At 40.7% G+C, this 24,820-nt stretch overlaps 1 protein-coding gene across 3 annotated transcripts in view; it reads right to left on the reverse strand.

The window, feature by feature from the left end:
• Nucleotides 1-24,820, reverse strand: part of CORIN (corin, serine peptidase) — a 246,751-nt gene that overhangs the window by 31,159 nt on the left and 190,772 nt on the right. For all 3 annotated transcript variants that reach the window (XM_045079705.1, XM_045079704.1, XM_045079706.1), the window contains exons 12-16: nucleotides 22,960-23,105; nucleotides 22,083-22,190; nucleotides 12,907-13,020; nucleotides 10,587-10,697; nucleotides 9,357-9,486 (exon numbers count right to left, since the gene is read on the reverse strand). In XM_045079705.1, the coding sequence (XP_044935640.1) occupies nucleotides 9,357-9,486; nucleotides 10,587-10,697; nucleotides 12,907-13,020; nucleotides 22,083-22,190; nucleotides 22,960-23,105 (609 nt within the window). The remainder of the gene's footprint in view (nucleotides 1-9,356; nucleotides 9,487-10,586; nucleotides 10,698-12,906; nucleotides 13,021-22,082; nucleotides 22,191-22,959; nucleotides 23,106-24,820) is intronic.

The raw sequence follows: 24,820 nt of genomic DNA on the forward strand, positions 1-24,820 counted from the left end.
GCTTTTGCTATGAAGTGAGTTGGATCTCAGAAGGAACGTTACCCTAGCAGAACGTAAACAAATGATGCAGACAGATGTGCAAAGGCTAACACTGAGGACTATGGGGTTAATAAGGTAGACCGGAAAGGGAGACAACGCAACGGTGTTGTATTAGGTGAAGCCCCTTCCTCAAGGAGCTATTATTTTAGTAAGAGGAACAAATTACAAATGTGTTAAAAATAATTCCTGATACTGTGTTTTGAAGAAAACAAAATAAGCAGAGACTTGGTGAGGGTGAAAGCTGCTTCAATTAGGGTTGCCAAGGACCTTTTTAAGTCGTTGATGTACTAGCTGAAGCAGGAATGGTGAGATGGAGGTGATCCTGTGGAAGTCTACAGATCAACACTCCAAGCAGAAGGAAGAGCGAGGCAAAGCCCCTGAGCAGGAAATGAGTTTGCAGTTGGAACATCAGTAATGGGTCAGTGTGTCTAAAGTTCAGCGGAGAGGCAGGGAATGCTAAGAAAAAGAAGAGGCAGGGGCCAGTGTTCTACAGGCCACAGTAAGAAACTGGATTTTGAGCCCAAACTGTATAAATACTAAGAAAAGGCCTAAAAAGGCCAGTGGGTCTGTCATGCAGATAATAAGATGAGTGACCAGCAGTCCTGCCTTGGAGGTAAAAGCAAGCCAGATCTCAGTAGATTTGAAAGACAATATGCAAAACGTGTCAGAACCAGGAGTCTTCTGGTTTATGTTCCAGAACAAGTAAGCTGCCATATAAGGACTTCTAACAGAAATAAGACAAACCTCGTTGGTCAATTTCTGATGGATCATTCAAGCTGTAAATCGTGTTCTTAACTTCCCAGGACTCACTACTCATATTCACGTCCAATGACAATACTACAATCATTATGATGACTGGGGAATCCAAGGCCCTCAGAGATATTATGGAGATTGATTCTTCCCACTCTAGAATTTTCTTGTTCAAATCAGCCCCAATATTTTTTGCTAAATGTTGAGTTTTGATAGTACTTCATTCTGGAGAACCATCTTTGATTTTAAAAATCAGGATATGAATCTATTTTCCAATGATAAACTTTTTTTTTTTTTAGCACAAAATGGAATGTAAGAGAGTAGAAAATCCATCTGATTAATTCAGGATCCCATATAGTTCCATTCTAGTTAAAAATGGTGAATTTCTCTACATCACTGAGAGGTTTCCTTTTCATTCCATAAAATATTCATTAACTCAAGTGACACAATTTGAGATTCAGCTTGCTAACAAATATCCAAATTCTCAGCAGAGTGTGCTATTAGCGATCATATGGAAATGCTTTCAGGACAACTGATAGACTTCCTTTGGTTTATTTAAGCTTCATACCCAGTGGTCTCATGGAAGAACTTAAAAAACACTTTTACTTCTTTTAGGATATAGCACTTTTTCAGGAAAATTATTCTTCTTCCTCGCCCCAGATTAGCATGTTCCAGGGACCTGTACAGCCACATACTGGACTCTGTGATTTTGTTCTCACCCAGGCAATCACTCAACCAGCAGCTTCTTGGAAACATGTAGGATCTAATTCCCTGTGCCCAAACTACACATCTGCTAGAAGAACTGTGAAGCCTCTATGTGAAGGAAAAATAACACCTTGGATTTACTTCAGCTAACTTCTACTTAGATTATGCCAAGCACCTCGTTATTACTATAAGTGACTTTTCAGAAAGTGAAAAACATTTCTCTTGTTGGCCTGCATGATGACTTTTCCCCCACTGCTACACCTCCTCACTACTGTCTACTTAAAAATGCCACAATGATAAGATCATGAGGTGGTATGGTATTAAGACTTGCCCCCCCACACACACACACATACACACAAAGACTAAAAGGGATTTATGTGTAAGAAGGTGGCTGGCCACATCAATCAGGTCATGTTTATTGAATAACTGGGTGCCGTAGGGGACCTACTCATCATATCCAAGAGGCCCTTTGCCTTTGCTTGGACTTGCATCCTGGCACCATATTTTTCTGTGACCTTGCAAATTTCTTGATCTGAGCCTCAATTTCCTCATCCATAGAAGTAACAACACTACATCTATTACAGGATTATAACGTGGACAAATTGAGTTAATACATATTAAGGACTCGGAACAACCTGGCACACAATTAAGAGTAGCCAATCCTACTTTGTATAATATTTCTGGGAAATAAAGAATTAAAAAAATAAAAATAAAAATAAAAAAGAATATATGGCATTATAGAATTAAGAGGGAAATTGTGTAATGCCAATGTTTATGTCCCACAGGAAGCACAGATTAAAAAAAACATCATGTAGATGAGAAAGTCTTCACAGATGTCTTAGGGCCTGAGTGAGGCCCAAGGATTTGGACAGGAAATCTATGGACATTTATGGACAAAGAGGTAGAAGCAGGAAGGAATGTGCCTATGGAACATGGATGAAGGACAAGCCAGACTTGAAAGAGAAGGAGCTTATTAAAGGGATATGAAGTTAAAGAAAGATAAACTAGTTTATGGTGAGTTCACTAATTGGGGACAATCATCTAAACTTATCTGATTTAAAAAAATAGGTGGAATGCACCAACCTGCATTCCCACCAACAGTGTAAGAGGGTTCCCCTTTCTCCACATCAGGCTGGTGTAGCCTCTTTGGAGAACAGTGTGGAGATTCCTCAAGAAATTAAAAATAGAGCTTCCCTATGACCCTGCAATTGCACTCCTGGGTATTTACCCCAAAGATACAGATGTCGTGAAAAGAAGGGCCATCTGTACCCCAATGTTTATAGCAGCAATGGCCACGGTCACCAAACTATTGAAAGAACCAAGATGCCCTTCAACGGACGAATGGATAAGGATGATGTGATCCATATACACTATGGAGTATTATGCCTCCATCAGAAAGGACGAATACCCAACTTTTGTAGCAACATGGACGGGACTGGAAGAGATTATGCTGAGTGAAATAAGTCAAGCAGAGAGTGTCAATCATCATATGGTTTCACTTATTTGTGGAGCATAACAAATAGCATGGAGGACATGGGGGGTTAGAGAGGAGAAGGGAGTTTGGGTAAATTGGAAGGGGAGGTGAATCATGAGAGACTATGGACTCTGAAAAACAATCTGAAGGGTTTGAAGTGGCGGGGGGGTGTGGGAGGTTGGGGTACCAGGTGGTGGGTATTAGAGAGAGCACGGATTGCATGGAGCACTGGGTGTGGTGAAAAAATAATGAATACTGTTATGCTGAAAATAAATAAATTTAATTAAAAAAATAAAATAAAATAAAAATAAAAATAAATAGGTGGAATGAAAGAAGACTTTTGACGGAAAGTAGATCTACTTTTGCCTTAATTTGTTCATGCTTCTGAGAAGGCTGGGTAGTTCACAGCCAACAGAAATTTTTTTCCCACAGTTCTGGAGGTTGAGAAATCCAAGATCAAGGTCCTGGCAGATTTGGTGTCTGGTAAAAGGCCACTTCTTCGTTTATAGATGTGCACGTTCTTGCTGTGTCATCACATGGTAGGAGGGGTGAGGGAGCTCTCTGGATCTCTTTTATAAGAACACAAATTCCATTCATGAGAGCTCCACACTCATGACCTAATCACTTCCCAAAGGCCCTATCTCCTCATACCCTCACACTTGAGATTAGGAATTAACAAATGAATCTGGAGAAACAAAAACATTCAATAGTAACTGAACATGATATTCCTATGATGGCAGGTCTCTATTAATAATTTATCCATGGGAAACTGAGTGCTTCCAGGGAAATGGAGCTACCAAACATCTTGAACCCCACTTTCCCCAACCACTGCTCACATCTCTTTGCAACAAAATCCCTTCAAAAAGTTCTATACTATCTTTTATTTCTTTCCTTTCACTATCTCTTACGCTTTTGCCCCACTCACTCTACTTAAACTGTTAATGTCAATGACATGCACATTGCTGAAACCAACAGTCAGTTTTCAGTCCTCATTTTACTTGAATTCTCAGCAATTTTTGATACATATTGACCACTGTCTTGCCTTGATACACTTTCATCCCTTGGTTTCCAGGATATCACATCCTCCTACCCTGTGGGTTATCCTCTCTCATCTCCTTTGGTTTTACTACTTCTCTTCTCCCACTTGTTAGGGCTCAGCCCTTAGTCTTCTTTTTTAATTTTTTTTTAAAAGATTTTGTTTACTTATTTGACAGAGATCACAAGTAGACAGAGAGAGAGAGGAGGAGGAAGCAGGCTTCCCGCCGAGCAGAGAACCTGATGTGGGGCTCGATCCCAGGACCCTGGGATCATGACTTGAGCTGAAAGCAGAGGCTTTAACCCACTGAGCCACCCAGGCGCCCCCAGCTCTTAGTCTTCTTATATTCTCTGTCTAAATTTGATTTAGACATAAACTCTTGGGTATGTCACCAGTCCCATAAGTCTGTATCATCTGTATCCAGGTGACTTTCAAATATATAGCTCCAGCTCAACCTCACTAATAAAATCTGGACTTAAGCCTTATAAGCATATCTACTTCGATGTCTAATAGACATCCCCAAATTAACATGTCCAAAACAGAACTGATCTTTCTCCCCACACCTGCTTCATCTACAGTATTCCGCATCTCAGTTTAGACAATACCATCTTCCCACTTGCTTAATCAAAAAACCTTTCACTCACTCTTGATGCCTCTTTCTTGTTTCTTCTCAATTCCCAATTAACATCCAATCTGCCAGGAAGTCCTATTGGATCTACTTCTAAAATATATTCAGGATCAAACCACTTATCACTATGTTCTCTGCTACCATTCTGATTGAGTCACCAAAATATCTCACCTAGTTTGATGGCCTTCTAACTAGTATTCTTGCTCCTACCCTTGCCTTCAGTATATACACAAGAGAAACTGAAGACAAGTTCACACAAAAACTTGTACATGGATGTTTTTAACAACATTTTCATAAAAGCCAAAAAATGGAAACAACTCAACTATTCATCAATTGAAAAATGGATAATCAGTGTGGATATACCTATACAATGGAATATTATTCAGCCATAAACAATAATGAAGCAATGATATATACTAAAACATGGGGATGCCTGTGTGGCTCAGTGGGTTAAGCCTCTGCCTTCAGCTCAGGCCATGATCTCAGGGTCCTGGGATCGAGCCCCGCATCAGGCTCTCTGCTCGGTGGGGCGCCTGCTTTCCCCCCTCTTTCTGCCTACTTGTGATCTCTCTCTCTCTCTCTGTCAAATAAGTAAATAAACAAATAATCTAAAACACAGATGAACCTTGAAAACATTATGCTAAGTGAAATAAACCAGACAAAAAGGGTATATGATTATATTTTTATGAAGTGTGCATGATGGGCGAGTTCGTAGAAACAGAAAGTAGATGAGTGTTTGTCAGGGGTTTAGGGAGGAGAAATGGGGAGGGATTATGATGAGGCATGGGGTTTCTTTTCCAAATTGAAAATGTTTAGGAATTATACAGTGGTGATGACTGCACAATATTGTGAATATATAACAATGGAATTGTATACTTTAAAGAGTGAATTTTATGGCATGTGAATTACATCACAATTTAAAAAAAAAAGACCGTAAGATTTTGAGCTTCTTTTCTATGGTTTACATGCATAGGACCATCAATCTGAGCTAGATTTACGAGTACAGAGGATTAGTCTGTCTTTGAGCTTCATGTAAGTCCATCAATAAGTAAACTGTCCCTACATGACAAATGGAATCTGAAGTTAGAAGCTTTTTCCTGGGAGTATACTTTAGGGAAAAAAAAGTCCAATATAAATCCTTACATCAGGGACTCCTAGGTAACATAATTGAGGCTATCTTTGTGGTTTTGCCCAAGACAAAGAAACATTCTTTGGAAGATGTTGCTTCTATTGATTAACTCTAAAAGATTAAGGAATAAAATCATGTTGCAACTGACCCCATAAAGGAATTTTTGCCAAAATAGAATAGCCTATTTCCAGATGATCTGGTTTTATATAGAGATAAAGCTCATGAAGCCAAGAGACATAAAGAATCACATTCTCTTAGACCAACTTCCTCAAATACCAGATGTCTCAACTGAGCATTTGCCAAGTATTAGAGGGCAGTCTAAATTCTGATTTGTTTTGTTGATTAAATAAACGTCCATATGTTTTTAATACTGGACGTGTAGGTAGCAAAGTCAATATACTGTCAGGAGAACTTAGGGCTGATTTATATCCTTGTCTAATCAAATAGCTATCATAATTCCAGGCTGGGGTGAACTCAAGATATCTGGAGATGTGGGTTAAAAAGTATTTCAGATTCAGCAAAGTACCCTCAATCTTCTCATTTGGGCAAGCACTTAGTTGAGAGCCGAGCATTTGCGCCGTTAGACATGGAAGGCATAATTCGGGTTTGAACAACTCCAAGTGCAGGTGTTCCCTTGACTGCCCTTATCAGGAAAGCATTTCAATAGAAGCCCTGCAACACACGTCATTTGGTGTAGACCTGCATTTTTGATGAATTAGCTCCAAAAGGGACCCTCCCCCCATTTGATTTAAAGTATATTAGTTTGGGACAATACACTACAATGCTTTTCTCTATGAATGTTCACTGAATTAATAAATGAATGACCCAATAAATGTATATTATACTATCAAGATAATATTAGAGCTGATTATTATGCTTATGTACTTTTAAGCAGTAAGTCATGTGCTATGTCCTACATGAAACATTCTCGGATGACAAAAAGTCTGGGAGTTTTTCCCAACTTTAGATTCTAGGTTGTTTCCTCATCTATCATCCCCGCTACATTATAAGGTCTTGGAGGATGTTATTCACCTTTGCCTCCTTCATACAATGCCTACTCCAGGTCAAGACCCATCAGCAGATACTTTAAAAAAACCATAGGAAAGAGATACTAAATAGAATTAGTTGGGGTTGTGTTTTAAACTTCAAGTTTCTGGGGCGCCTGGGTGACTCAGTGGGTTAAAGCCTCTGCCTTCAGCTCAGGTCGTGATCCCAGGGTCCTGGGATCGAGCCCCACATTGGGCTCTCTGCTCAGCAGGGAGCCTGCTTCCTCCTTTATCTCTGCCTGCCTCTCTGCCTACTTGTGACCTCTGTCTGTCAAATAAATAAATAAAATCTTTAAAAAATAAATAAATAGACTCAGGTTTCTGATGTGGAGTATGTTTGAAGGCACAAAGGCAGGCACCCCACTCCAGAAGCTATTCCCTTCAACCCTCCCTCTGGCAGCTGGAGTGTCGGTCAATGACAAGTCATGGCCAGACAGGCTCTTCGGTAGGGACACTGAATCTGATTCAAAGTACAGGGTTACTTAGAGTTTGAGGCATCAGTGGCAAAATCTGTGAATTTGCAGCACAGCAGCTGATCTCCAGGGACAGTGGTTACAGCAGATTTCTACTGCAGAAATTAATGGCCTGATCTTGCTCATTATCTTGGTTCCTGCCCCAGCCTGGCTCTCCAGATTTCTCTCCATTCATGACCCACCCAAGTAAACTGAAGAGTAAACTTGAGGGCAATCAAAAAGTACAAAAATACTAAGATTACCCTTCCTACTCATTTCCTTGGAAGACTACTTTCACATTAACTCAGTCAAACAGTGGTTCTGGTTTTCCAGCTACACTGCTCTCGCAGATTTTCCTACTCTTTCCTAGTCTTAGTAAAATAAAGTTATCTTTAAAAAAATCGAAATGTCCTTTTAGATTTTAAATGTCTAAATATTGAAATAACAACAAATGGAACAAATAGAGTAAGAATTAAAAAAAAAAAAAAATCCAATACGCATACAATAGCCAAAGCTGGAAACCACCAAAATGTCCAACATCGGATGAACAGATTTTAAAACGTGGTGTAGCCATGCAATGGAATATTATTTGGCCACGAACAGGACCAACGTGCTCATCCACAGTTACAACAAAAACATTATGCTAAGTCAAAGAAGCCAGATGATGGAGATGGTTGCACAGCTTGGTGAGTATACTAAATGCCATGGAATTTGCACTTCAAAATGGTTAAGATGCTGAGTTTTTCTGTTATGCGTACTTTATCACAATAAAAAATGTAAATCCAATATGCAAAAAAGTAGAAGAAATATCAAGGAGAACATTTAAAATAAGATCCCTTCTATCTGCAATAGAACAGAGTGGCTTGTCAAAAGAATTTTTCTGCTGGCAAAATCTTTGTGGTTGCAACTCTCCCTCAAAACTCTCAGTAGAACTGTCAATCATTATGAGTAATCAAGTTTTCAAAATAAGAAAGAACCTGTGTCTTGGTGAGAGTTAAATCAACCTCATTCAAAAGGCTTTTCGTTTATCTGTAATCATAATCACATCCATCTCATTTAGACACCATAAGGAGGCTGTGAAAATGAAGTATAATTTAATGGATCTTGGTAAATATCATTTTTCCACTCTGGCCAAGTTTAAAGCTCTTTACTTACAAATTAGCATCAGCTACTCAACTTTCCAAAGATGTAGGACTTTACATGGGAAAAATGGGCCAAAGATACTGGGATTTAGGTCATTTTTCAAACTGGGAAAACAAATGTGCTGCTAGTTGCTATCCCAAAACTGGATCACTCATTATTGTAAAATTGTTTCAGGTTTGTTCAGTGGAATCCTGGGAAATGACATTTACTCAATTTTGTTTATTCTAGAATTTTATAAAATTCCTTTATCTTTTATTTCTATCATTTCCACCTTTCCCCCAACTCTCACACACATCAGTAGTTGAAAAGAAAAAATATGTGAATGAATATACACACCCACATATACATCTAAGACCTCAATTATTGCTTTCCATCCTCAATAGAACTGAAAAAGAAAATCCCACAAAATAGCAGGTTATCCAACTTTCAAAGTATGGGTCTCAGTCTGTTTGTATCAAAGCCAGAGCAAGTGTCTTTTCATTCTGCTAAGGAGCAAAAATAGTCAACTATTTCCTGATTTATACTTCCTGAATTACTTAGGGTAAACTCAAATACCATCTTCTTTAAGTTCTATTTCTCAACATATTAAAAAATGTGTGTTGCTTAAAAAGAAACTTTCAATAAGCTCTTGGGAGAAAAATCTCAAGATTTTCTCATCCAAGTTCCTCGGAAGAGACCATCTTCGTGCTTTTACAAATTCTTTTCAGAAGTACTTAAAATACAATTACTTCATTTACTTGTAGTGGGAGGCTTTACCAAAGCCGGTTTTCACCCCAATCTCTCCAGAGCAGGTGCCTGTAATTAAATGCGGTCCTCTCACCTGGTTCATTTCCCATGCTTTGGAGGGCTCTATCTGAGAGCACTCACTCACTCTGCATTCATATGGAAGATATTATTGCACGTTCCACAAAGTCCCCTGAGAAATTCATCAGTGCTACAAACTACTGACCTTACCCTAAACCCATCTGCTTGCAGGCCAGCCGACTTAACATCTCCTGCCAGCCGTCCGCGCAGACGTGGTGGTCTATGGCAGATCTGTGAGCCATCAGGAACGAAGAGGAGCTCACGTTTTTGGAGAGGGTCACTGAGGAGAACAAAAAAGAAAAAAAAAAAAAAGGAAAACCGTAATTAGAAAGCATTTCTTCTCAGGAAACCAAATGCGAACTCTACATGTTTTCGCTTCACTTGCATACATTTGTTCTTATTTATTTTAATTAAGAACCATTTGGTGAGTGCTTGCCCTCTGCAAAGGTGGTGGAAAACTGAAAAAATGAATCAGAAACTCTGCCCTCAAAGAGCCACTAGCTCTAGTGAAAGAGATGGACAGTCCTTAACTTTCCTTTAGGAGTTAGAAGACAACCAGAGGTGGGGCCCGATCCCATGAAGTTCACCCAATGATTTGCATAATTATAAAGAGCTGGTGGTACCTTCATTCATATCATTTCCGTTCAAGAAAACATGTGAGAAGGCAAGGTTATGAAATCGATGGTAAGTTAGGATTCATCTGGGATATGTGCTAATTCCCATTTTATAAAAGGGCTTCCTCTCTACTTAACACACTACAGGTAACTTGAGAAACACTGTGCAATTCATCAGACCACAAATGATGATCGTGCTGGGGCCAGATGAGGCAAAGGACTGAACGAAGAGCCCAGTGAAGGGAGAGAGAGATGAGTGCAGGACAATAGAACTAATCAAGCTCAAGGTTACAAATTGTAACACGGGAGGTACGGGTAGGAGATGTCTTTAAGTCCTGTCCCTGTGAGGAACTAGACTCATTTCATTTGGATCTGGAGCAAGACTACAAGGAAGATGGAAGACCCACTTTAATATCCTATTCAGGAGGTGTCGATGATACAGGAATGACAGAATATTAGTCATCGTTGAAGCTGGGTGATAGCAAAGAGTTTAAAAATTGTTCTAGTAGTTATACAGTCAGAACAATTTGAACCCAGATGTGAAAACATCTGCCACATAAACAGTTCAAACAGCAAGATAACTTAGGGAGAAATGTTCTGTGAGTTGGAGACAACATATATGAACCATTGCTGCCAGCTTTTATCATAGTTCAACAAAACAGGTGAAATTGGTTAATAAACTCTGTGAAGTCATTTAGGATTTATTAAGCTTAAATGGCTGAAGGGTGTTAGAGTGTGTGGCCGATGGCGGACACACGCAGCTCACCACAGTCCCACTCGTCAGAACTGTCCACGCAGTCGGCTGCCCCGTCACACCAGCGCTCACGGGACACACACTCATGGTTTGCGCATTCGAGTTCATCGTCCTGGCAAAACGCTGGCACCGGGAACAAGAAGCGAGAGGACGGAAACATTTCAGAAATGGGTGTGATTCTCGCTAACATGCACGTTATCTTCTGTCCGCAGGAGTGTGGAAGGAAGGAAAGTTGCGCTCCTGGGGCCTCCAAACAGGTATCAAGACAGAATAACAGAATTGGTAAAAACTCATACCACGGGTGCCAGTCCCTACCAATAGCAAGCCCTTAAACAGGGCTACCATCTCCAAGTGACTGAGTCATCTACTTCTTGTCACACTAGGACTGAAAAAGTGGGACCCAGAGCCGCAGAAGTTCCAGGACTTGAGAAACGAGGGTTCAAAGTCTGAAGTGGCATAAGCCAAGCCCTGGGGCTGAGCAGAATGAAGTGACCACAGGATGGAAGCGAGCTCTGTCCACACGCATGGATAATGTTTATTCTTTAAAAATCTCTACTGTCGGAGCGCCTGGGTGGCTCAGCTGGTTAAGCATCCAACTCTTGATTTTTGGCTCAGGTCACAATCTAGGGGTCATGAGATCAAGCCCGTGTCTGGCTCCGCGCTCAACAGGAAGTCTGCTTGGGATTCTCTTCCTGTCCCTTCTCCGTCTGCCCCTTTCCTGATTGTTCTCTCTATTTCTCTAATATATAAATCTTTAAAAAAAAAAAAAAAAAAAGAAAGAAAGAAAAAGAAAAAGAAACAAATCACAGTGACACCTTTAACAGCCTACCTAATATCCATTTCCTTTCTTTCTCCTTTTTTGAGGGAAGCTGATTTTGTTCAGGTCCCCACAGCCCCAGAAGACCCAGATTAGTGTCACTGGGACATGACATTTTCTAACTAGAATTACTTTTGTCTGGGTAAAGTTATTAGTCCAACAGTAAACATGGGACCCAAGATCAGAGTTTTGGCCTACCATTTCATGGGTTGTGCTTTCCAAGACGGTTCCCACCCAAACCCTGCTGCCCAGATCATGCATCCTAGCCTGGGACAGGGACAACCTGAAGGAAACAGCATCTTTTTTCTAATTGGTTCTCCCAAAGGGGTGCTTCTTTTTCCATCTGGCCATTTAGATGGTATATATATTTTTTCTTTTTATCAGCACAAAAGATTAGTATATTTTTTATTACAGTTGATTGACTTTAAATAAAACAGGTTACCCTCCAGAATAAAGCAAAAACTGAGATTGTCCAAAGAAGGAATTTTGTCTCAAGATTGTAACAGTGAAATCCTGTCCAAGTCTCCAGCCCACTGGCTTGCCCTACAGATCTCAGACTCAAGATTGCAACATCATCTCTTACCTGAATATACAGCCTACTGGCCTACCCTACAGACTTCCAACTTGACAGCCCCCACAACTGCGGGAGCCAGTTTCTTTTCTTTCCCTTTTTTCTTTTTTTTAAATTATTTATTTCTTTTCAGAGTAACAGTATTCATTGTTTTTGCACCACACCCAGTGCTCCATGCAAACAGATTGCAGAGATGGTATATTTTCTAATCCATACAAAGACCCCTAATGCTAGCTGGAAACTTTCTCAAAGTTGGCCAATCTGAGTGAATCCTTATGTGATATTCCAGACATGAGTACTTTAAAAACTTGGGACAATAGTGCACATAATACTTTATATTTTGTTTCATTCAACTAATGACATGTAATGAACCCAGGAGGAATTATTCTTTTATTTTTATTTTTTAATTCTTTTTAAAGTTTTTTTTTTTTTTTAAGATTTTATTTATTTATTTGATAGAGAGTGAGAGAGAGAATGACAGGGGAGAAGGTCAGAGGGAGAAGCAGACTCCTCATAGAGCTGGGAGCCCGATGTGGCGGGACTCGATCCCAGGGTTCTGGGATTGTGACCTGAGCCGAAGGCAGTTGCTTAACCAACTGAGCCACCCAGGCGTCCCGAGGAACTATTCTTTTAAACTGATTTTTAACATCTGCATATTATTTCATCTTATGGTTGTATTTTATGTCCCCTCTTTTTGGACATTTGGAGTGTTTTAATTCCTCCATGTGATAAATAACACTGGAATAGTATCACAGTGAATATAATTTATATAGCTTGATTATGTCCTTGCATGTGTTTCTGTAAGTGGAGTTTTAATCAAAAGATCTGATACTTATCAAAAAGATCTGATACTTATTTCCAAATTTCTAGTTTATACTCAAAATGAGCATTAATCAGTGTTTAACATAAACAAAGTTGTGTTGACCAAAGCAATAGCCACTTACAACAGTTCTTCTCATCCATGCCATCAGGACAGTCGGGGAACCCATCACAGATGACTGTATGCTTCAAACATTGCTTATTGGATGGACATTCCCACATATCTCTCTCTCTACAGCCTGAAGACAGAAGAAAAGGTTATTTCCAACAGACATAAACATCAAAATAATGATGAATTTGGTCAAGCAAGGTAGAAAAATTATAGCACAAAGGCATGATTTCTTTCTTCCTAAAAAGTCTTGACTTCTGTATACCATGAAAAATGTAATTTTGAGAGTAGAGATATTCAATAATCTCCATGCTGCCATATAAACAGGACAGTTTTCCTAAGAGAAGATCAAAAGTGACAAATGGAAAATGGGAAAAAAAAATGAAAAAAGGAACTATACATTAACGCTCATTTTTGGCTGTTCCTTTTGCATTCTGAGTCAATTTGCCAGCACATAAGACTCATCTATAAAATGATAAGTTATGCTTCTAAGTAAATATGCCAAAACCTAGTGATTTAAATACGTATTACCTTAAAATGTAATTTCAGTCAACCAATGGAAAGACCATCTGTGTGTTTGGTAAGAGATGTTTCCTATGCCAAATGCCTACAAAACTAATTTAAGAGCCAGGTACAAAAGCTGTCACTGCAGTAACATATTCTAAGAGATCTAAGGAGATCAACTTCATCAATTAATATGAGAAATGAATGTAATTTGCATAAGGTTGGGACTATAAGCTTGAACTGTAATTTGGCTATGAAATAGCAAGAACCTGCAATGAACTTTAAAAAAGGCCATTTGAATCAAATGCAGGCATTTCACATATCTGCTAAAACATGCGAGAATCTAACGAGCTCTCATCACTCCAGTGGGATCCATAGTCCTTACCAGGCAGCAAGGTGCATCTTTGGGTTCCCCTCCCCTTCCCCACGCTACAACAGCTGGTAGTGCACGGCAGGCCTCCAACACACGTGTGTGGTTTTGTTTTTGTTTTTGTTTTTTATGATTTTATGTATTTATTTGACAGAGAGAGGGATCACAATTAGGCAGAGCAGCGGGGCGGGGACAGAGCAGGCTCCCCGCTGAGCAGAGAGCCCGATGCGGAGCTTGATCCCAGGACCCTGAGATCATGACTTGAGTCAAAGGCAGAAGCTTAACCAACTAAGCCACCCAGGCGCCCAGCATATGTTTATTTTAAATGGAACTTCATTTCATGTGAGGAACAAAAGGCCTCTCCCCTTTCCGGGAAAAGATCATGTAGTTTAAGGTGAGTGAAATGCAAAGCGGTGATCAAATAAGGGCTTTCTTTAAAAAGGCTATTTTTCCATTTGACCTACCACAAACATTTCAGAGAAATTTTGTAGATGATTGACCTATGTTTCTTGGAATCCGTTATATGAAAAAAACCTGTTTTCCAAAATTCTCACTAGGAAGTTAACAAAATAAGTCACTAGAAGAAAAATTTTTATTATGAGCTAAAATTAGCTCACTAGCTGTCCATCTGGAACGGTCTTAGGCCCAAAGCTGTCTATTACAGGAACTCATGAGGATTTTATTTGGCATATCAGCTAGCAGCGGATACAGACATCATCTGGAGTGTTCTGTCAATAACAGACTTGTCACAAACCACACTGCTTGGTAGAAAGGATTAGCGAAAACAGCATGAGCCTTTCTAATTATTCACATGGTACCCTTCCTAAGAGTCTGGAGAACTTGAACCTCTGGAATGAGCTGATGAAGGACCACAAAAGTAGATTTTCTGGGACATAAGTAAGAGCTCGGTATAATAATAATAATAATAACTACAACAATAACAACAACAAGACAATATTCATTATCCACTATATATCCACATTATAAATATTAGTTTTAATCCCTATAATAATACCACAATGTCAGTACTATGATCATTATTTTATAAATGAGGAAACTGAGATTTAGAGAAAATAAATAAATTTTATTTATTTATCACAGCCTTATAGAGAAGATCCACTTGGATCTGGGTACAAGTGCTTAACAGCAGTCCTCTGTAAAATAAGAATGTAACACGTACATGAGGGTTAGAAAGCAAGGGAAGGACAGCATCAGAGTCAGAAACCTGAACTGGGGGGTGCCTGGGTGGCTCAGTGGGTTGAAGCCTCTGCCTTCAGCTCAGGTCATGATCCCAGGGTCCTGGGATCTAGCCCCGCATCCGGCTCTCTGCTCAGCAGGAAGCCTGCTTCCCTTCCTCTCTCTCTGCCTGCCTCTCTGCCTACTTGAGATCTCTGTCTGTCAAATAAATAAATAAAATCTTTAGAAAAAAAGAAACCTGAATTGGAATCCTAGCTCCAATTTCACCAGCTGTGTAACCTTGGATAGTTACTTAACTTCTCTGAACCTCAGTTTCCATATCTCTAAAAGAGTAATAATAATGCTGGCTACAGAGAGTTGCTCTACAGATTAAACGAGTACTCTCTAAGCATTAACTTACCCTTCTGTATCGTCTCTTTTCTAATAAAAAATGTGTGTGGAATTATGGTGAGCATAGACGAAGTGAGATGAAGAGGTCAAGACATTAGTCCCAAGGAACACAGCATTATTATGTTGTGAAGCATCAGCTGTCTCTTTAAGTGACATCCTTGGTGTAATTATGTTTTAAATGTATGTTTTAAAACAAAGAGTATGGGGGCCCCTGGGTGGCTCAGTGGGTTAAAGCCTCTGCCTTTGGCTCAGGTCATGATCCCGGGGGTCCTGGGATTGAGCCCCGAGATGGGCTCTCTGCTCAGCAGGGAGCCTGCTTCCCCCAACCCCACCTGCCTGCCTCTCTGCCTACTTGTGATCTCTGTCAAATAAATAAAATCTTAAAAAAATAAAATAAAGGCACTAAACTGTAAAATATTTGAAAATCTATTTAAAACAAATAAAAATAAAAATAAAACAAAGAGTATGACTCCACTAAAAGTCAAAGACAGGTATGGTGGGGGTGGGTAGGATGTTTAACGCAGCTGCAAGTTATGAAACCGAGTAATTGTTATGTCAGAATCACAACCAACCCACCACAGAGATAATGACAACACCCACGGCATGTTGCTAAGGTGACCAGTTGCTCCGGGCTTGCCTGTTCTGAGCCCTAACTGTCCCTCATTCCAAGAGTCCCCCACCGTCCCTGGAAAACCAGATGTTCCTTCACACTAAGTGCCCTAAGCTTTGTGCCGCGTTCTTCACTTCCTCAATCCCTCATTTTCACAAAAACTCTGTGAAGCAGCAGCCTTCCCAGCCAGGGGCAGGTCCCACATGAACTGGGGCACCTTCTTTTCCTAAGGCAGATGCTGCTTGTCCTGGAAAAGTCTCTGAGGCCCACGCAGGGTGAGGAGGTCTGCTCATTCGGTCTGCTAATTTGAGCTTCATGAGAGAAAAAATACCTCCAGGGAGGAACGGGTCAGAAGAGCAAGGGGCAAGATGAACTTGGCTCCTGGACCGGCTGGGGCTGGAACAGTCTGGATCTAGTTGTCTTGGGCGGGCAACAGGAACTGCAGTGGTAAGGCTCAGGGCACCAGGCGCGAAGGCCCCTCTGGGTCACACCACCTTGGGAGATGGGGCCCCAGTCTCAAGGACCAGCAGCAGCACCCGCAGCAGCAGCCCAAACAGAGGACCTGCCTCCCCACCCATCTCAGGCCTGACCACGAGGGACAGCAACACCAGCACCCACCAGAGGGCTCCCAATTCCTCACAGCCCCTCCCTACCCCTCTCCTGTTTAGGCGTGACACCCCTGTAACATTCTCTTCAACACACACTGGCCTAGGACCCTATGAGGAGGCAGGGTGGGGCAGTGGGAAGGGCCTTAACTATGGGCTGGGGACCTCCTTCAGGGACTAACCCTGGAGATGGGGACATCCACCCCCAGACAGGCACTAGTACCTCCAGGAGGAAACACCACCCCACGGCCCCTGTTTACGACATGAACCAGGGACTTTTGCCCAGCTCCTGCTTTGGACATGACATACCAGCCTGCTCTCCTCTGCTGTACACAAGACCTCGGTCGCCAGAGACAAGACCAAGCAAGATAGGACTCCTCCCCTCCAGCGAGACCCCTGGGTGACCTTTGAAGGGGAGTCATCTCCTGGATATCCTAGCACCTGGCAGATGGGTTTTTAGTCATTGCCTTCTGAGGAATGAAAAAAGCCTGTTAGAAGCATTCCAAGCTTTGGAGGATAATCTGGGTGTTCTCTACATTTTACAGGTGAGAACACGGAGGCCCGGAGAAATTAAGTGACCGGCCGAACGTCACACAGTCTCTGCGTGCTGAGCTGAGATTTAAATCCAAGGCTAGGTCTACACAGAGCCCTCCCTTCATCTCAGGCTGTCCAAGACGCCACATAACAGAGCCAAGTAATTGACTGGGCAGCAAAATACCCCAAAGGAAGAAGAATGTCCCTCCCTTAGCATGGAAAAATTAAACCCTACGGAGTGATTAGAGAGCAATCCTGAAGATTCATCCCAAAAGCACATTTGGGGGTATCTGACATCATAGGGACACAATGGCCTCACTCTGTTCCTGCTAGGCAGAGCCGAGTCAGGGTCTCCCACGAGCAAAGAGAAATGCAGGCATGGAGACTATTTTTGCCAAGAATGCCAGGTAAGCCATTTGTGTAACTGTGAGAAGTTATACAAATACTACTGAAGAGTCCAAATGGATAGAAAAAAAAAAAAAGTCTCTTGGAAAACTTTTAAAACCAAGTGGTACAAAAAAAATAAATAAATAAATAAAATAAAACCAAGTGGTACAAATATCAGCCCACAAATACCAGCGTCAGAGTCTTTGAGCACAGCCTAAAAGTGCTTCCATCCCAAGAGGTTATATTTAAAATTTTATTTTATTGGAGCCCTAGGGGAGATAAAAGATAGACGATGAAATGATTTTTAATCATTTGAAGATAAACAGAGAGACACTTAATGACACTTGGGTATTTGTACTGTCGTCTATCTTTCTCCGTATGGCACATATCTCTTTTTTATAAAAAAAAGATTTTATTTATTTGACACAGAGAGAAAAAGAAACAGAGAGAGAGGCAGATTCCTCACTGAGCAGGGAGACTGATGCAGGGCTCGATCCCAGGACCCTGGCATCATGACCTGAGCCAAAGGCAGAACGCTTAACCCACTGAGCCACCCAGGCACCCTTGGTGTATACCCTTTCTTTCTTTCTTTTTTTTTTTTTTTATTAAAGATTTTTATTTATTTATTTGACAGACAGAGATCACAAGTAGACAGAGAGGCAGGCAGAGAGAGAGGAAGGGAAGTAGGCTCCCTGCTGAGCAGAGAGCCCAATGCGGGGCTCGATCCCAGGACCCTGGGATCATGACCTGAGCCAAAGGCAGAGGCTTAACCCACTGAGCCACCCAGGCACCCCAGTGTATACCCTTTTATATAGAATAGTAATCAATTAGTCATTGTAAGGAGTGTTTGTGTAAAAAAAGGGTGTTATTTCTCTAGTAAATATAATGAAACTATCTTTGCTATATTCTCTCTTTTTAAAGAAATTTTATTTATTTGACAGACAGAGATCACAAGTAGGCAGAGAGGCAGGCAGAGAAAGAGGGGGGGAAGCAGACTCCCTGCTGAGCAGAGAGCCGGATGCAGGGAGGGAATCCCCAGGACCCTGGGATCATGACCTGAGACAAAGGCAGAGGCTTTAACCTACTGAGCCACCCAGACACCCCTGCTATATTCTCTTTTAACTGTCCCCATTGAGAAGACACGCTGCTCAGACCACAGCCCAGCTACCACCTTGCTTCTGCTGGAAGCCCACCCAAATCATGGACGCAGGCTGAGCAAAACTCAACCTCAGTCTCACCACCTCAAATCTCTGCATGAAGGCAAAGCCCAGAAACATAGCCCATTGTTATTTTCCTCAACTGTCCTTTCTTTGATGCCATCGCTGTTCACGTCTTTGATCGGATCTTCACCTTTTTCCTTCACTGCTGAGGTATCCGTGCTTGGAAAATGTGACGTTGAAAACCAACTTGTCATCGGGCTGCTAGTTTTACACACAGCTCCGTCCATAGAACAGACGCGTTCAGTGAATGACAAGCCAGCAACCTTTTCTAAGGCTGAAGTGCTTCTGTCCTCACACAGCAGAGACCCTGTAAATCGCTCCCACTTTTTGGGCTTCCCTCCCACGTAGCCAGCCTGGAATGATGCGTTCAGATTTGTGTAATTCTTTTTTTTTTTTTTAGAAAAAAAATTTTTTTTAAGATTTTATTTATTTATTTGACACACAGAGATTACAAGTAGGCAGAGAGGCAGGCAGAGAGAGAGGAGGAAGCAGGCTCCCTGCTGAGCAGAGAGCCCAATGTGGGGCTCGATCCCAGGACTCTTAGATCATGACCTGAGCCAAAGGCAGAGGCTTTAACCCACTGAGCCACCCAGGTGCCCCAGATTTGTGTAATTCTAATTCTTCCAAATACTTGCTGAAAACATTTCCAGTACCGACAGTGTTTACATTATTTCATTTCCGTGTTGTTTACGTTAGCGATTACTCAATCAAAACAACCTCAACAACAGAAATGTACCACAAGAGCAGGAGACACTTCAGAGCAACACTGCCCATGGCTAAAGGCTATGCATATAAAGGTAACCCCCACTTCAAAGTTCGCATCACGCCACTTTGTTTTTTCGGAAGGCCTACATTGGTAGCTGTTTCTGCTAACTGAATGAAATCGGAAGAGTATTTTCACTTTTACAGAAAACAGCAAAAAATGAAAACAGCTTCTGCATTTGTTGGGTTGCAAGGCGTTAAGCAGGCAGCATGGACCCTGAGTGAGTAGCGTCCCCAGGATCCTTTCCCGGGAACTACATTCAGCGTCTCAGCATCACGTCGCCATAGTTTTGATGTTTGTGAGCATCTCTGCTTTATCTGGATTTATTTTGTACATCCATGAGCAAGATATGTAGTAGGTATTAGAAAAGCCTAAGCGAGGATACTTTTAAGGCCTGGGGCAGTCAGAATTTTTTTCTACATAAATCAATGGTAATTGCTTCTTCACTTCTTCACAATTTTGGCTTATGAAAGTTTTTGTAAGAATGCTCTACTTTTGGAAAGCAGGGGAAATTTGTATTTTAAAAGCATATTCATAAATAGTGTGCTTTGGCTACCATGTTTCCCCACTGCAGATTTTCCAAAGAAACACAAAATAAATTTCCATCGCACCCATTATTTTGTAGCTAAATGAAACAAGTATTATTTTTAAGGGGAAAACTCGTTACTGTTTTCAGACATTCTGGAGGATCTGCAGCATATGCGAGTTAATAGTTAATTGTCACATTATTCAGGAAAGTTCAAGCCTTTACATGCATTATACTCCACAATGACGGAAACCCAGCTTCAGTGGGGTTGTGGTTGGCATCGCCAGATGGTACCACGCATGTCCACGGAAACAGAGGGATAACTGAGAAAATGACAAGTGGGAACCGGATGATTTCCCAATGGTCTTTCATCAGTGACTTCTTCATTTGCTTTTTAAGTGTCTCATTGTCCCAAAGCACTGGACATGCCCATTCAAATGTGTGCACATATTCCAAAGAGGAATATATATAAAATTTCTATCATCGGTCACTTTGAAAAAGTGGGTTTTCTCATAAGTGAATACTGCTGGAGCAATTAATGTAACTCCAAATGAATTAATTTCTCTCCCACTCGTAGCTTTCCTTAACTAGAGCTCTCTCTCACTAATGCCACCAATATATTGAGTGTTGATAGGGATTAGACCACTGACTCTTATCATTCTGGTGTACCTTTAACTGTGTGAATAAAGTCTTGATTAAAAACTCATGACTCAACTAGAAACCTGATGCTGTAGGGTCATTTAAACTCTTTAATGCTTTTAATTTCTTTTTGCAGAATATATTCAAAGACTCAGACCATTTAAAGCTAAGTTTTTACATTTCTCAAATACTTAGTCCCCTACCACAGATTTAGGCCTCACCACCACCAGTAGAGTACATGTGATCTCTTCAAACTACCAAAGACAAGCCATTCTAAATTGCATCTCAGAATAACATATCCCACTGCAAGTCATAGTTTAGCAAACAAATCCAAGAGATTCTCAATAAGTCATTTATATGGGGATATTCAATGACTTTGGATTTATTTCTCTACGTAAAGACCACAAACAAGCAAACAACAGTAGCTTCTCAAAACACTGGATGTTCTTCTCTAACAAAATTACCCCTGGCCATTGTACCATCATTCTGACAGGTCTAATTTTCTAGAGGATGCTCTTGTCCATATTTATAGAAACTGATAGGATTTCAGTTTATTGCTTGTGACATTTTGTCTAGACCAGAAGGGCAATGTCTACTATGGAAAATTCACTTCGGGAAGCAAGGCAATATTTCATACCTCAAAGGCCAAAAGAATAAAATGATTTCAAAAGATGTATTGCCCTTCATGGTTTTAAAGACAAAGAGTGTCTATTCATTTGTAAGCAGAACAAGGTAAACAATCATAACCAAAGTATTCTTTGGATAGCCTTTCAATCATTTTGCTTTATTCCAGAACATTGCTTAGTAAAAAGCATTGCCCATTTTCAATTCCCTGACACATTTTGAGGTTACGAGTACAGAGGTTTGCAGGAAAACAAAATGGGAATTAGCTCCACTCAAATTACCACTGGCATTTCTGGCCTTTCCATAGGTGATTTTGGAACTCAATGCAGAAACGTCAGAAGGAGTTTTATCCTTTGCTGACAGAGACAAAATCAGAGAGGGCATGAAAATGAATCCCAATTAAATTTGAATGCTGGAGCCTGAACTCTGTCTTTGTGTATCTAGATGCCTATTTAAAAACATGGAAATCATATGCAAAGACACTATTATTCTGACTTTTAGACAAGTGACAACTGCTTTCTATCTCTAATAATAAAAATAATCCCTTACATTTGTGAAGTGCTTCTCCTTTTACTAAGGCTTTGCACATATAACATCAAGCTTATGAACAGAAGTATAATTTAGGGAAAATCAATGGAGTTAACAGGAAAAAAACCTATTGATTCAGACCTTGTCATTTGGTAATATTAAAAGTAACTGCATTAGCATTCAATCCTCATCACTACTTACGACCATCCATAAATGGTTGACATTTTTAAATACAGTCCTTTATCCTAACCAGACATTTCTTGTGTATCCAAGAAAAGTGTCATCTCACACATACCACAGTTTTCTTCGTCACTGTCATCATCACAGTCGGCCTGGCCATCACATCTTCTGGAAGCCAGAACACACCGTCCAGAGCCACACTTGAAGTGACTAGGTGAGCATTCTGTTCAAACCAATGAGCCGTGTTAGTTTCATTAGGCAGAAAACCTGGAATCACCAGCTCGTTTATCTATTTACGCGTGGACTATCGCCAAGGAGCTATTCTAGAAAAAATGGTCTTTGCCAAGCAGAACCAACAGCTAACTTGGCTTTCTCCGTTTGCTTGTCAGACTCTTTCTCCTTCATCTTGGTATCATCTCTCCAGTCAGTGGTATCTTTATGCTCTCCAGTATTTAATCACTTTCCTGAACAGACAGCCATGTCCATTCAACAGATTGTCAGAGCCTGAAAGAGCCCTTGGATCCAGTACTTCTAACTACCCAGCTGCCCTTAATGCGTCAACATTGTTTCCTTTTCTAATCCTTCCATCAGTGCGGTCAAGTCCCTGATTCCATTTCTCTACCTGATGATCCTACTTTGCCAAGGTCTCTAAGTGTTTAAACTTGCATAACCAGGGCTTGCTGCCCACCACCACCCTGAGGACCCCTAGTACAAAAGCGGCATGCACATATAATGGGCTCCGGGAGCTGGGTGTGGTTAGCATAAACACCTCGAATATTAAATATATCTCAGCAATTTATTTTTAAAATGAAGAAAACGTCTAACAGATGAGCACCAAGGTTTTCAATGTAACCAGCTTCACAGACTCACTCACCCCTGTGGCCTGGCTGACGACTAGAACACAGTAAGAACACTAGCAACAGAGAACCTGGAGAAGATAGTGATGGGTTATCCATGTTAGCTATCCCACGGTAATTAATTTAAAAATTAACCTTCCACAGCTTCATCAGGCATTAGACAGGTTTGGTTGTCTGAATTTTCCTCTGGAAATTGATTGCAGTCTGTGTCTTCAGGCCACTGTAGGCCCACAACCCCAAGGACAGACTCGCAGTGTTCTTTGGAGTGCTCACACAGGGCTCTAAGAGAGCAAGAAAGATACGACATGGGAGGCAGAAGCAGCTACGCCTGAGAGAGTGTGTGAGGAATACAGGTAGGGTTTGAATTCTGTATGAGTGTGGGCCTCTGCATGTATCCTGCGTGCGCGTGTGCGCGTGCGCGTTTATGTGTGTGTGTGTGTATACCAATAGAGAGAGATGCACAGATACGTAATTGATATTTGGGAAAACAAAATGATCCTACCTCTCTCCACAAAGGACATGCATGCCAGCCACAGACTTTCATTAAGAGAACTGTCATGATGGAACTAGAAATAGAAATTTGTTGTGTGTGTTTTTATTGACATCTATTTCATATGACACGCTGTAAATTTAAGGTGGAAAACATGGTGAGTTGATACGTTCATCTATTATGTGATTGTCATGTAGAGGTCGAATCTCTATCACATCACGTAATTATCATTACTCTTTTGTGGTTGGAATAATTAAGATCTAGACTCTTAGCGGGTTTGATGATTATAATCTTGTTGTCTGTATTCACCAAATGGTACACAAGATTTCCAGCACCTTTATATCTAGTAATTGCAAGTTTACACCCATGAACAACATCCCCTCTGAACAAGATTCCCCTCTGCCCTTTCCCTTTCTCATTCTCTGTCTTTCAAGCAGACACATTCTCCAATGTTTTTATTCCAAGCCAGGAAGTTCTCAACATCGGTTTGGATAGTCTGCCACCAAGGATCATGGAATCTATATAGTAGCGGCCCCTGGGAGGTCTCGCCCTCTGGGGACCAGCCACGGGAACTATTTCATGTGCCAACCTGGCTTACATAAGGCATGGATGGCCATCATCACATGAGCTTAGACCCATAGTGTTGAAAAGCTTGAAAATTCTCCCAAACCCATCTCTACTGAGCTCAAGTTGGTTTAAACAAAGTGCGCTTGTTTCCTTTTTAAAGAAAAGATATACCAAGCATTGTGCTAGGTGCTTTCTTTCCTGTGTGTCCTCTCATTTGCACAAAGCATATTTTTAAAGTGAGGTATCAGCATGACTTTCTTTACTCCTTATGAAGGAAAATTGGTTTTGCCTACATATATTACCAAGAAATGAGCTACATAGTTAAAAAAAAAAAAAAAAAGCCAAATAAGCAAAAAAAATAGCCCAAATAAGTTCCTAGGAGAATTTTTTTTCATTTAATTTCAAATATATTATTTATTTTCAAAAGTTATAAACTTTAAACTATTAATTTCAACAAAGTTCTCTGTCTCTCTCTCTTGATATGATGGGGCAGAGCTTCCAGAAAGGTCAGCTCCAGCCTGGCTAGAAACTGGTAGGGAAAGGTTAACAATAGAATGGAGACGTTTCAGAGAAAGCTCTAGCACATGAAGTCTGTACAGGACAGGCCATAACTTGATGCTGGCTTAGCCTCAGATCTTGGGCAAAGTCAAAGCCGTGGCGTTCCCACACTAGTTTTGCAAAAACAGTAAGTTCAATAGTGTTCAATAACTCTCTGTGAGACTGAAGGGTTTTATGGCAGATTTAGAAATAATGTCTATGATTTATTTGCTGCAATTTTAAATTTGCCACAGGATACCTCATTTTTACAGAGCACTGTATAGTTCCTGACTTCACCACTTCCTATTTCTTCTATAAAATGGAAATCATACAATAATATAGTGAGATAATATGATAAAAATAAGACAATGTGCCACACAGCAACGACAGGTGACACTGTTC

This window comes from Mustela putorius, unplaced genomic scaffold (genome assembly GCF_011764305.1).
Source record: "Mustela putorius furo isolate JIRA1106 unplaced genomic scaffold, ASM1176430v1.1 tig00000430_pilon_pilon_pilon, whole genome shotgun sequence".
NCBI lineage: Eukaryota > Metazoa > Chordata > Mammalia > Carnivora > Mustelidae > Mustela > Mustela putorius.